This window comes from Cynara cardunculus (genome assembly GCF_001531365.2).
Source record: "Cynara cardunculus var. scolymus isolate 2C chromosome LG 6, CcrdV1, whole genome shotgun sequence".
In the NCBI taxonomy this organism is placed as follows: Eukaryota; Viridiplantae; Streptophyta; class Magnoliopsida; order Asterales; family Asteraceae; genus Cynara; species Cynara cardunculus.
In genome coordinates, this window is record NC_037533.1 from 18997289 (window position 1) to 19014893 (window position 17605).

Here is a 17605-nt window from a genome sequence, read left to right on the forward strand (position 1 = left end):
ATGCATTTTTGTAGGTGGCACATTTAACATTGCATATAAATATTTCCATCAATTTTGAATCTAATTTCACAACCAAATAGTTATTCATTCATAATGAATACATGCTTTATTTATTATCTTTTAATTAAGTATTATGCTAACAAAATTTAAAATTTATTATTATTTTTAATAAATAATTTAATTGGTATTTAATAGCTTTAAATACAAAATTTATTTTTAATGGTTTTCGTATTTTTTGGAAAACTGACGATATATTGTTTATATTTCATTGATACAAATTATTTTTCGACCATGTTATTGTGAATAAATAACTGTAACGAATCATCAGTTAAAAATATAAATATGTTAGTCAACTAACATAAAATAGTCAACATAATTCATTGATCAGTAGTGATGTGCCTCTTTCTGATGCCGGCACCACCACGTCCTAGGCACATCTCGTCGTCAACAAAGGTTGACAAGTCCACGTATTTCAAACGAGGATCAACAGGCGAGGTGACCTCAGTGGCGTTCTGAGGCCACCACACACATTTCACCAAACCTAATTCATTGATCAGGGGATGTGCCTCTTTCCAGTACCCGTATTACTATGTTTTAGGCGCATCTGGGTGTTAACTTAATCTGTCTTTTCTTAGAAGTATGTTCTAAAAATAGAGTTTTTCAACTCATATATCCAAAAATATTACATTTTTATATAAGCTTTTAAATTTGTGTTTTAAAAATATATTAAAAAAATATGAAAATAATTAAATATAAATACCTTTTTTTTAATACAATTAGTCCCAATAAAAAAGGAGGAGAAGTGCAATAGAAAGGGGGTTGGATTGATGGCATAAATTGTGTTTCAAGTGGGATACAATCAACAAAATCTTTGCTTTTGTTTGAAGCAACCATCCATTGTACCACACTACCATTACCACATGCAAAGAGAGATAAGGTTCCCTTTTCTACACTTTTATTTACACCCAATTCATATATATATATATATATATAGGGTTGAGTCCACGTGAGACCAAAGGTTTTCCGTGAGACCCGTAAGACCAATTTATGTTCATTGATCAAATTTATAAACTAATGATCTAATGGTCTAAAGTTGCAAGGTGGCAATTTCGTAATTAGTGAGAAGTCTCGTGGCATTTATGAATGCTCAAATCCGACGATTATAAATCTAATCCAATGGTTGAGAATTGGTCTTATGGGTCTCACGAAAAACCATTGGTCTCACATAATCCCATGTCTACATATATATATATATATATATATGTGTGTGTGTGTGTGTGTGTGTATACATACGTATATATGTGTATATACATACGTATATATATGTGTGTGTAGATATATGTATGTTTGTATAATTGTATTATATATGTATAGCTATATATATATATATATATATGAATATGAACCTAATCAAACGAGAGCTTTTTCGTTTGTGGTAACCGTGAGATTCAATCTCAACCACAAATCAAAGGTTAAATTAGGTAATCAATAATTTTGATAATTTTAATTTAGAATATTAATTAAGGGAATTTTAGAGATTTTATAAATATCATCTCTCGTCTTTCCTCTCTTTGACGAATCTTATTCCGATGAACCTTATGTGAACACAAGATACACATTGTGATACCTACAAACGATATTACTGTGATACCCATGTATACAATTTTAATTAAATATTTCTTTCTAAAATTTTAATTAAATATTTTGATTAGTTGTCAAAAATATTTCAAACAAGTGGTTCACATTGAATCTCATGGTTACTACAAACTAATCAGTTCTTCCTTAAATAAGCTCCTACATATATATATATATATATATATATATATATATATATGTATATACATATACATATATATTTGTTTTACAATATGTTTCCTTAATATGTACACGGTTCACAATCTAAAACTTTTTTGAGTGTTTGTGAAACACAAATACACATAAAAAAAAATTCACATTGTGAAACGAGTACATATAAAACAAACACATTGTAAAACAAATATATGTTAATCAATACATTAAATACTATGCCTAGATACAAAAAAAAAGTCATATGAAACAACACATGATACACAAGTTCTCAAGGTTATCATAATTCTATAGACTCAAATAATTAAGCCCATATATATATATATATATATATATATATATATATATATATATATAATTACAAACAAATAATAGTAGTAGTACATTACAACTAGTTAGCATTGACGTTCAGAATTTAATACGAAGGACCATTTGAGAAATTTGGTCCTGTCTCGAACCAATTTTAAAGCCCCACGAGCAGTTAAAATTGAAAACGGTTAGGAGTTGGTGGTCCTAAGCAGGGCTACAAGATTGGTTTGAGTATACGATCAATTGGAACCACCCAACATGAAAATGGTCAAAGAGAACATTCAACAATCCTTCTCATCTATCTATATATAAAGAGAAGGTTTACTTTGTAAACCACGTTATTTGTATAAACCGTACAAACTTCATTCAACCAATCAATAATTTTTTATTTTGTTTATTTTTTTTGTAATTATAAGAGGTTGATTAATCATTTTGTTTGTGGATGCTGTTAATCATTAATATTACATTAATTTTTTAGAGGAATACATGAAATAGTTTCATTAAAATTTCATAATCATATATGAAACAATTTAATGAAATTTTTTCTTAAGATTAAACAATGAAATTGACGGATGAGGGTGATTTGCACGGTTTGTACAAATATGGGTGGTTTGCATTTGATCGCTCCTATATATATAGATGGAGGTTCAAACGAGAGCACCTCCATTTTACGAGAACACCCTTTATCACATCTGATAATACGCGTGAGGGGACCTTGTGATGTGTGGACGACGTGTTCTACGACTTAGGTCGTGCCAAAGATTGTATGCGTCTATGATTTAGCATCACATGTGATGGTATTGATGGATTATAGTATAATATCAACAACACACTTATCACATGTGTGGTAATACTTGTGAAGGAGCTTAGTGGTGTAAGGACGACTAGGCCCGCAACCAAGATCGCATCAAAAATCGTCTGTGTCTCTAATTTAGTATCACATGTGTGTAATATGTGATGGAATAATAGTATCACATGTGTGTAATATGTGATGGAATAATAGTATCACATGTGATTGTCTATAGTAAAAAAGTGTTCTCGTTTGAATCATGAGTGTCAGGACTGAGTATTGAAAAATACATTGACTGAATACATAAGACGTGTAACTTTATTAATCAGGTTAAAAACTTGAAAGTCGATGACGCCCACAAGTAGGATATTTTAGGGGTTGAACCCGAATGCGTAAGGATCAAAAGAAGTTTCCGTCTGTCAAATATAACGGTGTTATGCAGATCTTAAGATTCAACATTGACACGTAATTTGTTAATGCTTGTTATGCAGTTGATTTATTTAAACGCAAGACGTGTAAGAAAATACTGATATATATGAAGTAGGGAGAGATACAAATTATGATTCGTTTCGTTTTTTAGTTCGTTTTCATAATTTCTATAAATACAATAAATGGTCGAAAAATCACTTCCGTTAAGCATGATTTGACTTTACAGTTAGCGTTGTAATATGAAGTTGTGTATACGTGCATGCAACTTCAATTTAACGGATTTTGCTTGATTGAACGATATGATGTTGCACGGAATGGCTTAAACTGCATGCGATCTAATCGGTTTTCTTTTTCACTGTATTAATTTAGGCTTATCTTGTATTAATTGCAACCATTCAATCCAACGAATAGACAATAAGGTTTCAAACGTAACGGAATTCACATAAATATCACATCCTGATTGTTATAAAACTGTTGAACGTGTATGTATATAATTATACCAGACAATCATGTGTGCATGGCCAAAGTCGTGTAGTAAAATTAAGGTCGACGTGTTTGATAAAAATGGTTTTTAATTATTAATTTAATGACTGAATGAAAATCAAGTTGCATTATCTGATTTATTATTGTATAATCTGATGCATGATCTTACAAATTCAGATGTTTAATAGTTAATTGTCTATAAATCTAGTTTAGAAACAACGTTGCTATCTGTATTTATTGATCCATTAGATTTTCTTGATGTTGAAATGAGTAGTACGAATATCGTGTATGTATGTATGTATGGATTTATATAATATAATAGAGTTGGTTTTCGGTGAGAACGAGAGTTAAGCTGAGAAGCGTAAAGAGGGATCGTTACCTTTGGATGCACATTAGGATGAGATGCACCAGATCAATCCATGTATCAAGTGCGATTCATGAGTCAATTTGAGATTAAATGTGATTAAGAGTCCATATTCCTTCTTATATTTCTCATCTTAACTCTACTTCTCACACCATTTCTGGTGTATACTATATATATATATATATATGTGTGTGTGTGTGTGTGTGTGTGGGTACCTTCTTTGACAACTTATGAAATTGTGATAACATTCAGAACTTGTGTATCATGTGTTATTTCATATGATCTTTTTCTTTTAACACTAGAATTTAGAATATTGATTAACATATATTTGTTTCACAATGTGTTTATATCACATATGCTTGGTTCACAATGTGAACATTTTTTACGTGTTTGTGTAACAAAAAAAACGCGTAAAAATGATTCACATTGAAACAAATACATATGAAAAAACACGTTGTAAAACAAACATATATTAACTAAACATTAAATATTATATTTAAATGGGAAAAAAAATCATACGGAATAAAACCATAAGATAGAAGTTCTTACAGATTTCACAAATTTTACAATTTTCAAATGATTAAGTTAAATATATATATATATATACATAGGTGTCCATTCAAAGGAGAACTGGTTATTTTGTGATATCTGTGAAATCCAATTTCAACCACAAATCAATGAATATATTAAGAAACTAATATTTTTGATAATTTGACTTGAAATTTTAATTAAATGGCATTTTAACGTATTAAATTTTTTTCTCTCTCCTACTTCCGGCCTCCGGTAAATTTTATTTCGGCAAACACTATTGATACCCAAAATATACCAAGATACACAATGTGATACCCAAAATACATACAATGTGATATCCAAAACACATCAAGTAAATTTTGAGACCACTATGATACCAACTGTAATACCACTATGACACCTTCGTTGTGTGTGTGTGTATATATATATGTGTGTGGGGGGGGGGGAGTCATTCAAGAGAGAATTAGTTACTATTGTGATGCACACCATAAGCAATGTAATTATAGTAAATTGAAGTAATTAATCTAATTAAATTAAATTAGAATAAACTAATTATAAATTAAATAATCAACCTAAATTACTAATTTATCTATCTATTTTATTTTAAAAAAAATATTATTTATTTTAAATAATTGGCTTACATTGAATCTCACATCTAACACAAACTAATTATTTCACATTTGATTAAGTCATATAATATATATATATATATTTATTTATTTATTTATTTTGTGTGTGTACGTGTGAGAGAGAAGAGAGAAAGATTTAACGACCAAAACCTACCATAAGAAAGAGAAAGATTCTACCGTAAATTCAGTTAATCACGCCACTACTTACGTTCCCTTTTCTTCTTTATATATCTCCCCCCCTCCACTCCCCCATAATCACACACTCCCAAAAACACACACTACCCCACACACACACTCTCACAACCATGTTTCTCTCTCTCCTCCTCCTCTCCCTCCTCTCCCCCACCACCACCACCGCCTCCTCCTCCGCCGCCGTACAACACCCGCAACACACCGTACAACAAGTACAGAGGTACCTCCACCACCACCACTCTCCACCACCCATATGCATTCTCTCTTCTCTCTGCTAATTTCAACTTTCTCTGTTTGTGTTTCTGTTTCTGTTTCTGTAGGAGCTTGAATGATTCCCGGAGGAATCTTGGTTTCCTGTCTTGCGGGACAGGAAACCCCATTGACGACTGCTGGCGGTGCGACAGCAATTGGGAGAAAAACCGCCAACGATTGGCCGACTGCGCCATTGGCTTCGGGAAAGGAGCTGTCGGCGGCCGAGACGGGAAAATCTACATTGTTACTGATTCGGGCGACGACGATGCCGTGAACCCGAAACCCGGGACTCTACGACACGCCGTCATCCAAGACGAGCCGCTCTGGATCATTTTCCAGCGCGACATGGTGATCAAACTAAAAGAAGAGCTGATCATGAACAGCTTCAAGACGATAGACGGCCGTGGCGCGAGCGTGCACATCGCCGGCGGACCGTGCATTACGATACAGTACGTCACGAACATCATCATCCACGGGATCAACATTCACGATTGCAAGCAGGGCGGTAACGCGATGGTGCGAAGCTCCCCACGGCATTTCGGGTGGAGGACGATATCTGACGGCGATGGCGTCTCGATATTCGGCGGAAGCCATGTCTGGGTCGACCATTGTTCGTTATCGAATTGCGCTGACGGCCTGATCGATGCGATCATGGGGTCCACCGCGATTACGATATCGAACAATTTCATGACCCACCATGATAAAGTTATGCTTTTAGGTCATAGTGACACTTATCATCAAGACAAGAACATGCAAATCACAATTGCCTTTAATCACTTTGGTGAAGGTTTGGTCCAAAGAATGCCCAGGTATTTAACACTATTCATTTATACCAAATTTTTATACAGATATTTATTTCGGTAATTTATAACCACCAAAACGGTCAAAATCGCAATCTTTCTCGATATCCGAATCAAATCTTTGGGTACATAAAAGTGGATTTTATTCTTACCAACACTTTTTTCGGTAGATACCCAAATACGTTAGTAATATGCCCGGATCCGAAATCTTGAATCTTGACGATTTCGGCTCGTTAATTTCAGATGCCGACACGGGTATTTTCACGTGGTGAACAACGACTACACCCATTGGGAGATGTATGCGATCGGGGGAAGTGCATCGCCGACCATAAACAGCCAAGGGAATAGATTTCTGGCACCCGATAGAAGATTTAGCAAAGAGGTAACGGGATATCAAGAATCCGATTCTTTTGACCGTTTGAATTTCTGTTAATCACAAACCATTTTCGAAAGAAATCTGTTCGCTGATCGAAATTGGGACGATGCAGGTGACGAAACACGAGGATGCACCGGAAAACGACTGGAAAAACTGGAACTGGAGGTCCGAGGGGGACCTGATGTTGAACGGTGCGTTTTTCACTGCATCAGGTGCTGGAGCTTCGTCTAGCTACGCAAGAGCTTCAAGCCTCGGGGCGAGGCCCTCGTCGATTGTTTCCTCCCTGACGACCAATGCCGGAGCCCTCGTATGCAGAAAGGGCTCTCGTTGTTGATCCAGATAAAACATCTGGATCGTAATTTTGACCAAAAAAGTCAAAATTATTTACCCTTTGATTTGGGGATAATTTTTATTAGGTTTTTCTTTTGAATTTTCAATGATTTCCCTCCTTTTTTCCCCTTTTACTTTTTGACTATGTTGTTCCCAAGTACAACCTCGGCTTGTCACATATTTGTTAAGGGTATATGCAAGTTAAGAAGTGTTGTCATCTATACATATATAAAACTATATCTATAATTTTGAAAATTCTTTGTCGGGTTTCGAATTTATATTTTTACGATTGACGGGGTCGAATCAAAATATCGGATTCCGTTGGGTTAAAAGAATCTTGGCTCTGTATCAGTTCGATGGGTCAAAAAGATAATACTAAATATCGCGTAAAAGTACTGAGTTACTCATGCAAAATACTGAGAGTCAATACTGTTATGATGGTGACATTAGGTGGATAACGGACCCTTTTTGAATGTGTGGCATCCACGAAGAATTAAACGGATGCGATGCAACAAATTTATGTAATTTGTTGAAAGTTAAATTAATGATTCTATTGTTTTTACATAATCGATATAAAAAATTCCTCAACCGGCTTCTAAGTAATAATCAGTGTTTATTGATAGATCTGACTAGGGATGTTCGTGGGTCGGGTTGAAGACATTTGAACAACCTAACCCAATATTTGAAGTTTGAAAAATCTTAACTCAACCCAACCCAAACCAAACCAAAGTGCAACCCAAATCAATCCAAACCATATGGGTTGGTCGAGTTGATATTTTGGTACATTAAATTGTTCTCCTAACCTTGAATATGTTATTTCTCTACTCGTAATTTCTTTTTCATCATCAACCATTTCATATATATGTTCACAGTTAGTAAACATATATACAAATGACTTATATAGATATGGAGAATAGATTAAAAATACGTGTATACGAAGAAAGTATATGATATTTGTAATTGTCTAATGTATATATTAATAGAAACTCAACAATCATATTAAATCCAAGAAGAAAAAGGTTATCGGGTTCATCAAGTTAGGTTGAGTTCAAATAATAGTAACCCAATATCAACCAATACCTACGGTTTAAATTTTTTACAACTCAATTACACATCGAGTTGAGTTATTTCGCGTTGAGTTGGTCGGGTTTTGAGCACCCCTAGATCTGACTGTATATGCATGATATTTTATAAACTAAGTAGGTTAGTATAAATTTAAGCAGTAACCCGGTTCTGTATAAACTCAAATCAGATATGAATGTTTTAAATTCAGTAATGCTAATAGATATGTTTTATTTAGACTTGACTTGTATATGCTCGTCAATCTGTCAAACTCATATCGAACTTGATTTGGATGGTTACATGGGTCCCTTCGACTCGACTCTCGCTCATTTTGTTTGTCAGAGTTTTAAACGAGTTTAACTGCGAACAAGTTGATTTCATTTTTATTATTGTTCTTAATTACTGAATAACTAATAAGATTCTAATTTTTTTTATAAATTATAATTTTCAATTAAACCCTGATCGTATTATTATAATAAATGCATGGTTAGAGATGATTGGTGGGCTCTATGTGTTATGTGGATTAAGATTCTTTTTATATCTGTAATTTTTTTTTTGTCCAACTGGTATATAAAAGTTACGTAAAATGTATTTTTTTTACATGATTAGACAAAATTTATGTATTTCCTCGTTCACCGAAATATGAGTCTCCTCAAGATTACTGTAAATTTATCTGGTTGTTGTTTTCAAAACCTCTTAGAATTAGACAAGATATACATAAACTCACTTGAACATATATGATTATATATATAGGGTTGGGTTCACGTGAAACCAAAGGTTTTCGTGAGACCCATAAGACCAATTTATGTTTATTGATCAACTTTATAAGCTAATGATCTAATGGTCTAAAGTTATACGATGACAATTTTGTGATTATTAAGAAGCCTAGTGACAATTTTGTGATTATGAATGTTCAGATTGTAGATGTAATCCAAGAGTTGAGAATTGGTCTTACGGATCTCATGAAAAACCTTTGGTCTTACATGATCCCAAGTTTTTTTTTTCTATAAAAATAGGGGCTGATAATTTTTATTTCAAATATATTGTTGTAACTGTTAATTTAATCGCATATATGAAATCAACTAGACTAACTGGTTGATAAAAATATATTCTAGTTTTTATTTAATGTTTTCCCCTGAAACCCTATCTCCATCTCTCCCATATGAGAGAAAGAGAGAGGTTTCAGATACGAACCAAGTCATTGTTACAAACTATACAAACCAATCAATTAAAATAATAAAGAAAATGATAAAAGTTTTTTTTATTATGATCTGAATATTTATAAAAGATGGTTAGGGTTCATTAATTATGAGTAACGCTTGTATTAGAAAATAATCAAGATATTTATGAAACCATATATTCATTAAACTAAATGGACGGTTGAAATTAGTTTGTATGATTTGTAAGAATATGTTGGTTTGTATAATAAACCACCGCTATATATATATATATATATATATATATATATATATATATATGTGTGTGTGTGTGTGTGTGTGTGTGTGTGTGTGTGTAGGCTATAGGCAAAGGATTGTGTGAGAAGATAAGTTATTGTGAGAAACGTAAGAAGAAATTTGAATATTTGATCACTTTTAATCTTATACCCACCCATGAATTATGTTTTAGAAGGAAATAGATCTGGTGTACCTCGATACACCTCATTAGTGTTGATATTCAATTATAGTTGATATAAAAATAAATATCTTTTTTTATACTTTTTACCATAACTTATTTTCTCATCGAAACCCAACCTTTAGAAAATCATCATCACCATATCTTTAGAAAATAAATGGTAGTGGGGTTTGTCTTTTTTCACATGGTTTGTATTCTTTTATTTTTATTCCCATCAAGGGACTTCACTATTTTTTAATACGCTATCTTATTTTAATTTTGGATTATATATAATAAATATATTTTATTTTTAATAAATTGTATAATTTAGCGGTTATGATCTCCTTGGGTTCCGTACATTCGTTTCGCTTTTGGTTTGTCAAGTACTTCACTATTAAATTATTTAAAAATTATTTAAAAATTATATAATAATTTAAAATTTAAATAATAATTTAAAAAATGTGCACATAATTAAATATAAATTTTGTAATAATGTTTAAAATTAATTAAAATCTAATATAAATAATTTATAAAAACAAATTATAAATATAAATAATTATAAAAATAATTAGAATTTCGTTTTATTAATTTATCATTATAAAACAAGTGTTTTTAACATATTTTAAAACATTATTACAAACAAGTCCTGCAAAATACCAACTACCCCCGTTGGGAAATCTAAATTCCATGTTTGTGGGATTTCAAATTCATATTATCCCTCAAACCAAACATGGGTTTTGAATGGAATTGGATTCCAATTCCTATCTGATCCCATAAACCAAACATGACCTTAATAGATTTTGTGTGAAAAATCAGTGTTTCATTTCTGTTGGTGACATTTTATAAAAATGGTATGTTTACTTTTCGAAAATGATAGATATTGTTACCAAATGGTCTTTTGGCCTAACAGTATGTAGTGATGGCCAAACCGGCCCGGACCGGGACCGGCAAAGGGTTATAGGACCGCCGACTGGAAATGGTTATGGTTTTGGAGGGTTCCAAGGGATCATGACTGGTTATGGGCTCGGCCCGGTTTTTAAAAAAGTAGTCATTTTTTAAAAAAATATAGTCGTTATATGTCCCCTTTTTTGGTTTTTTTTCCCTTTAAACCCTATATACAAGTGTCATAGTTGAAGGATTTACATATCAACTTACGAAACACAAAAAAACGTTCATAATTCTCGGTTTTAGCTATAATAAAACGCATTTTAAATTGTATTTGAGTGACCTAATTACAAATTTTATAATGTATTAAAAACTCTATCATTAAAAAATATTTTTTTTTGGTCGGGACTGGCCAACCATAACCTGTTATAGAAATGCTTAACCGGGCTTAGTATTTTTGACCAGGACTGATTATGACCGGCACTATTAAGGCGTGGGACCAGTAAAGACCACCTGGCTCGGCTCAGGATCGGTTTTTGGCCATCACTAATGGTATACTGGTATGTGAGTTTTTTGGCCTCTTAGGAGGTCAAAAGTTCAAACCTCACTAAAGATAACAAAGATGTATAAGTTTATTTGTTTTATTTACCGTATATAAATATTATATGATAAAAAACAGATATTATTTGAATCATATATAACATGTTTTAAATGAACCTGAGGATGTCGGTACAATTGTTCCAAAAATATGTATAATTAAAAAAATATATATATACCATATTTACAATAATTTTTATTATATAAATTTACACATGGTTAATTATAAATTTTTTGAAAAATCATTTTATCACATTTTTAAAATAGTGATTTGTTTATTATATCAACATCCAACTTTATTAGGTTCTAAAGTGTAAATATTTTCCATATAAAATTAGGTATATTTTTCCGGCTCGAGAAGAAATATATATCTATATTATATTATAAAGTATTTGACAAAAACTCTTAAAAACCATTATTTACACGAAGTAATGTATATTGATATATATTATTTAAAATTTAATATTATAAGTAAATTATGCATATATATAACTTATTAAAGCTTCATGTTTGAATTCGTGTAGCTAACTGAGGCTAAACATAATCAAATATAAGATAAACATCTCATTTTAAAATATAAAAAATCTAAAATATAATTAGAATAGTTATCGAGTTCTAACGAAATAATTAATTATTATATTTATAAGAAAATTATATTATTAAACCAAATATAAATTATTTCGTAAATTGAATCTAAATTAAATTATAATAAAAAAATTGAATTAAAAAATTACACATAAATATGAATTTTAAATAGTTAATTTGATACTAATATCGATATATTTTTGTCAAAATTTTATGATAATTTTAAATTTATATTTTATTCAAAAATAAAAATATCATCATTTTTTCAAAATCATATAAGACCGTATTATAACATTGACTGAGATAAAGAATAAAATAAAATATTAAAATCAAGATGTATCTCGCTGCATTGCACGAGTACCCTTCTAGTTATATATCTGATAATATTTGGATTATAGTTAGAACCAGTTCCACAACAAGTAATCAGTTTACACCTCACAAAAAACGATGTATGTGTCTGAATATTGTCACATGTAAATATTATGTACGTAAAGACATGATTTAAAAACAAATTATATCGTATATCTGAAAACATCATTTTAATATCAGTTTACTCAAAAATTCTGTAATAAATGTTAATGTACAGTATTATGTTGTATGTTCATACGATATGTTTTTAAATATAACTTTTAAGATTTAACTAATTGTTTGTTAACAACCATAATGAATAAGAAAAATTACATGAAAAAATAACGTAGTTTAACTTGATTCCTATTTTGAGTAATATACTTTTAAAACTTCCATTTTGGTATATAAGATGTAAAGTTTTAATCGTTTAAGTGTCGGGTAACCAGTTAAAGACTAATTTTAAATTAAAAACATTCATGTCACTAACCACGTCAACAAGTAATACTCAGTTGGATACCACATCATTCGTCACATCAACATGATAACCAGTTAATGTTTCAACTGGTTACCCGATACTTAGATGTTTACAATTTTACATCTTAAATATCAAAACGAAAGTTTTGAAAGTAAGTTACCCAAAAGAATAAACAAGTTAAAGTACGTTACTTTTTCATGCAATTTGCCATAATGAATATACATGATTCATGAGTTTTTTTTTTCAATATTAAAATGTTTAAAATTATTTTAATTATTTAATAATTCATATATTTTTTTAATTAAATTATATAATAATATCAAACGACAAATTTCTTGTCATAACATAATACCATGAGATACCCCAAGTTGTTGAAAAATAGTTACATTTTAAAATTTTTTATGTAAAAAAAAGTGATTATTTTTAAATTTTGACATAAAACACAAATTTGATGTTCATAAATTGACTATTTGTGTAACCTCATTTTGTTGACTAATTAGCTTTAATTTAATATATAAGAAATTTATAAAATATACTACAAATATATAATTAACTAGAAAATAAAGTATCAGCAACGGAAAAAATCCATCGCTGATTCCTCGAATTGGCAAAAACCAGTTCTCTCGTTGATCCGTTGCAGATCCGTCGTTGAAAGTTTTCATCGCTGATCCATCGCTGAAAGTTTCCATCGTTGATAACATCACCTATGAGCTTTTGACCGATGGAGTATCAGCGACGGGAAAAACCATCGCTGATCTCTCGTAGATCAACGAGAGATCAGCGAGGGAATGACTAAAAACCAGTTCCATCGCTAATTAGCGAGAGAAGTGGCAAAAACCATTTCCCTCGCAAATTAGCGAGGGATCAGCGAGAGAACTGGCCAAAACCATTTCCGTAAATTAGCGAGGGATCAACGAGGGAATGGCCAACCCTCGCTGTAAATATCTCTCGTTGATCCGTTGCTGAAAGTTTCCCTCGTTGATCTGTCGCTGAAAGTTTCCCTCGTTGATCCGTCGCTGATAGCATTACCTACGAGCTTTTGACCGACGGACTATCAACGACATATTATCGACGGAAGACCCCTTTAGCGACGGATCAGCGAGGGAATTTTCCTTCGCTGATACTCTTCATATTTGTAGTGATATATATATATATATATATATGTGTGTGTGTGTGTGTGTGTGTGTGTGTGTGTGTGTGTGTAACAACAAATCTGATGTATATAAGTGTCATAAACATAAACTTAAACATCTATACCTATTTTTTTTACTTTTGTTACTCTCGCTCTTGATGTCTTATAAGATGCATTTTTTTAAACAGCTTTACACTAGTTGGATGTCTGGGTTCATAGTTTAATATACTGACATTTCAGTATATGACATCTGAGATACAAACTTTCTTTAACTTTTACATGGAAATATTTATCTGAAACGTTTATTTAAATAGTTATCCATATAAGCATTAAAACTTGTGCACACGGGCAACATACACTAAACAAAATAAATAATATCTCAAATTTGAACTAATACAGTGGGGTTCGCCTCAGTCAACTACATATTCACGTAATATACTGATTATGCGTATGTACATGTGCTTATATGATCACTTAATGTAGGACATGAGGGTGCCTTGCTACATCTGTTGGCTGGCCCTTATTACTTCGTGTTGTCCCTCATTTATCAGTACCAATGTCCTGGTATATATGACCCTACGCATGTGCGCGCGCACGCGCACACACACACACACACACATATATATATATATATATATCATATTTTCAATGGTGACGTTTATTTAAAAATACACCAATATATGTCTACCATTATTGCAACTTTTAAAATGTAAGCACATTAAATACGAAAACAACTTTTCAAAACACTGAAACAATATATAGACATGTATTCAATTTTAAAGACACATGAAACTAACTTTGAAGTACAGATTTGTCCGATTTCAATTGCATTTCTATCTATACACACACACACACACACACACACACACACACATATATATATATATATATATATATAGAGAGAGAGAGAGAGAGAGCGACTTGGGATCATGTGAGACAAGACTGTTTTCGTGAGACACGTGAGACACGATTTTTACACTTGAAACTTACAACAAAACACTGTGAAGGTAACCTTCACAGTATTTTTGCTGTGAAGATTCCACTTTTCGTTATCTTCAGAACATTTTGTTGAGAAGTTTAAAGTGTAAAAATCGTGTCTCACGTGTCTCACGAAAACAACATTGTCTCATGTGAACCCAACTCCGTATATATTAACATGCTTTCTAAGGACTTATACTAATAACTTAATTTAGACGCTATCTTAATTCACAATCATATACTGATCATGTCACATGCTTATCAATCTGTTAACGTACTTAATTACACGTTCACTAATCATGTCAATAAACTGATGTCAACGATTTGAACTCTTAACAAACTACTCGAGCTCGAGCTTAATAATTTTCAAAATCAGTGAATCTTGAACACAAAATAAAGCTCTCTTAAGATAAGGAGTACAGTCGAGCCATTACGACATACATTTTTTGTACCGAAACATGTTTATAAATCATATTATCAAATAATATTAAAACAATCGAGTTTGAGCCAATAAACGAATCAATCATACTTTTTAACCATAGTTTTAGATATGCACCAACGTTAAAATTTTAATCTATATTGTTTACTGTATGTGAGTTTTTTTGTTAACCATAGGTGTCTGAATCAGTTTGTGTGTTTCTTGACTAATTTTTTGGACTCTGAAGAACAGTTATAAAAATCTCAACTGGTTTTACAAGACTCGAACCGGTAACATCTGAGTAGAATTCCCAAAAACCCAAATCTTATTGTCAGTCGAGCTCTCACACAAGGTTTTTACTGTATACGTGAGCTTATTTGTCGTTTAAATGGTTTTTTTTAAGTATATTATATTTATATAAGCAAATGCAACAAATAAACTCACACACACTCTTCTCACATATGATGAGGTTTGAACCTATGACCTCCTAGGAAGCCAAAAACTACTACTAACCTGCTAGACCAAAGGTCTTTTGGCTTTCTTGGTGGTCACGAACCGTCCATGGAACCACGTTCGGTAAAACGTGGAACGTATTAACTCTCTGTCGTCGAACTGGACAGTAATGTAATGATCAACGAAAGTCAATCACTCGCTTTAAAAACCAGTATTAATAAAACCAAAAATTTAGCAGAATGAAAAGGGATGATTCTCCGTTGCTGCTTCTCCTGTAGCTAGATCCTTCAGAACCACAAGATCACTTTTACTGATATTCCCTAAATAATTTTGTGTTTTTGTATTTTAGTTCTTTAAGCAAATATTATTTTATAACTCCATTAAATTATTTGTCTTTACATATTTATTTTTTTCTTGATGAATTTATTCTTAAATTAATCAAATAAATGTATCTTAAAACGTGTTATTTAACCACTTTTAAATTATTATTTAATATTTATCTTAAATAATAATATTATTATTATTATCTATCCGTGGGCTTTATTTTTATTCATTTAAACATCAAATAAACGGATCTTAAATTTTGTCTTTGACATTACAGATTCGTTAAAACTAAAAATTAAATATTATATATTTTAAAAATAATAATAATTAAAAATAATAAATTCATATTATTTTTATGAAAAAAATGTTTATATTTTAATAATTTAATCATTTACTTATATATATAGAGAGAGATATGATTAAGGGTCAAGATCAATCCACACTTTTTCAAACCCATAATACAAATGAAATTCCATCTTTTGGATAGATAGAGACAGAGAGCAGAGCTTTTGGTTTTTCATGTTGTCAAAGAGTTGAATAATGATTTTTTCGTTAATGATTTAATCATTAATGAAAAAAAAACTCGTGATTTCATGTGTTTCATTTAACAAAAAATACTGAACGACAGAAGTCTCGATTGAACAAAATGAAGAAAACGTAAACAAAGACGATTGCATAATCGATTAGATAATTTACAAAATGAATAATAAAAAATTTCCATAATTAAACGGTTGCCATCAGTGGTGTGTAAAACCCGAATTATCCGAAATCCAAGCCCGAACTAAAAATAAGGTATTTAAGTAAAAACCCAAATGCTCCGAAACCCGAAAATCCGAAAACCGATTTTTTTGAGGAAATTCATATACATATTTAAAATAAAATAATTATATGAAGTTTATAAATTAATTATATGAAGTTTTAAAAAGTTGTGTTAGGGGCGTGCATCGGGCGGGTTGGGCGGTTCAGATGACAAAATCAAAAACCCAATCGTATTGCTTCGGGTTCAGGTCGGTCTGGTTGATGTCGATTGTGTTCCGGTTTAGTTATAATGCAAAAAATATATATATCCAATCGATCGATGAATTCAATCGATCGATGAATTCAATCGATTTAAAAGATTGATAAATCGATAGTATGTTTATAAATTAAAAATAAAAACACGACCGAATAAATTTTTTAGGATTTTCAAAAGATAATTATATAAATAAGTATATTTATTTAGCAACATATATATATATATATATATATATGTATATATATATATATATATATATATATAGACTTGGGATCATGTGAGACCAATGGTTTTTCGTGAGACCCGTAAGACCAATTCTCAACCTTTGGATTAGATTTACAATCGTCAGATCTGAACATTCATAAACGCCACGAGACTTCTGACTAATTACGAAATTGCCACCTTGCAACTTTAGACCATTAGATCATTAG

At 31.2% G+C, this 17605-nt stretch overlaps 1 protein-coding gene across 1 annotated transcript; it reads left to right on the forward strand.

Moving 5' to 3' along the window:
* The first annotated feature begins 6130 nt into the window (after positions 1–6130).
* Positions 6131–7539, forward strand: LOC112514071 (probable pectate lyase 18). Its single transcript, XM_025120392.1, has 3 exons — positions 6131–6594; positions 6829–6967; positions 7074–7539. Exons 1-3 carry the CDS (start codon positions 6131–6133, stop codon positions 7293–7295), a joined length of 825 nt encoding a protein of 274 aa, XP_024976160.1. The 3' UTR covers positions 7296–7539.
* The last annotated feature ends 10066 nt before the right edge of the window (positions 7540–17605 follow it).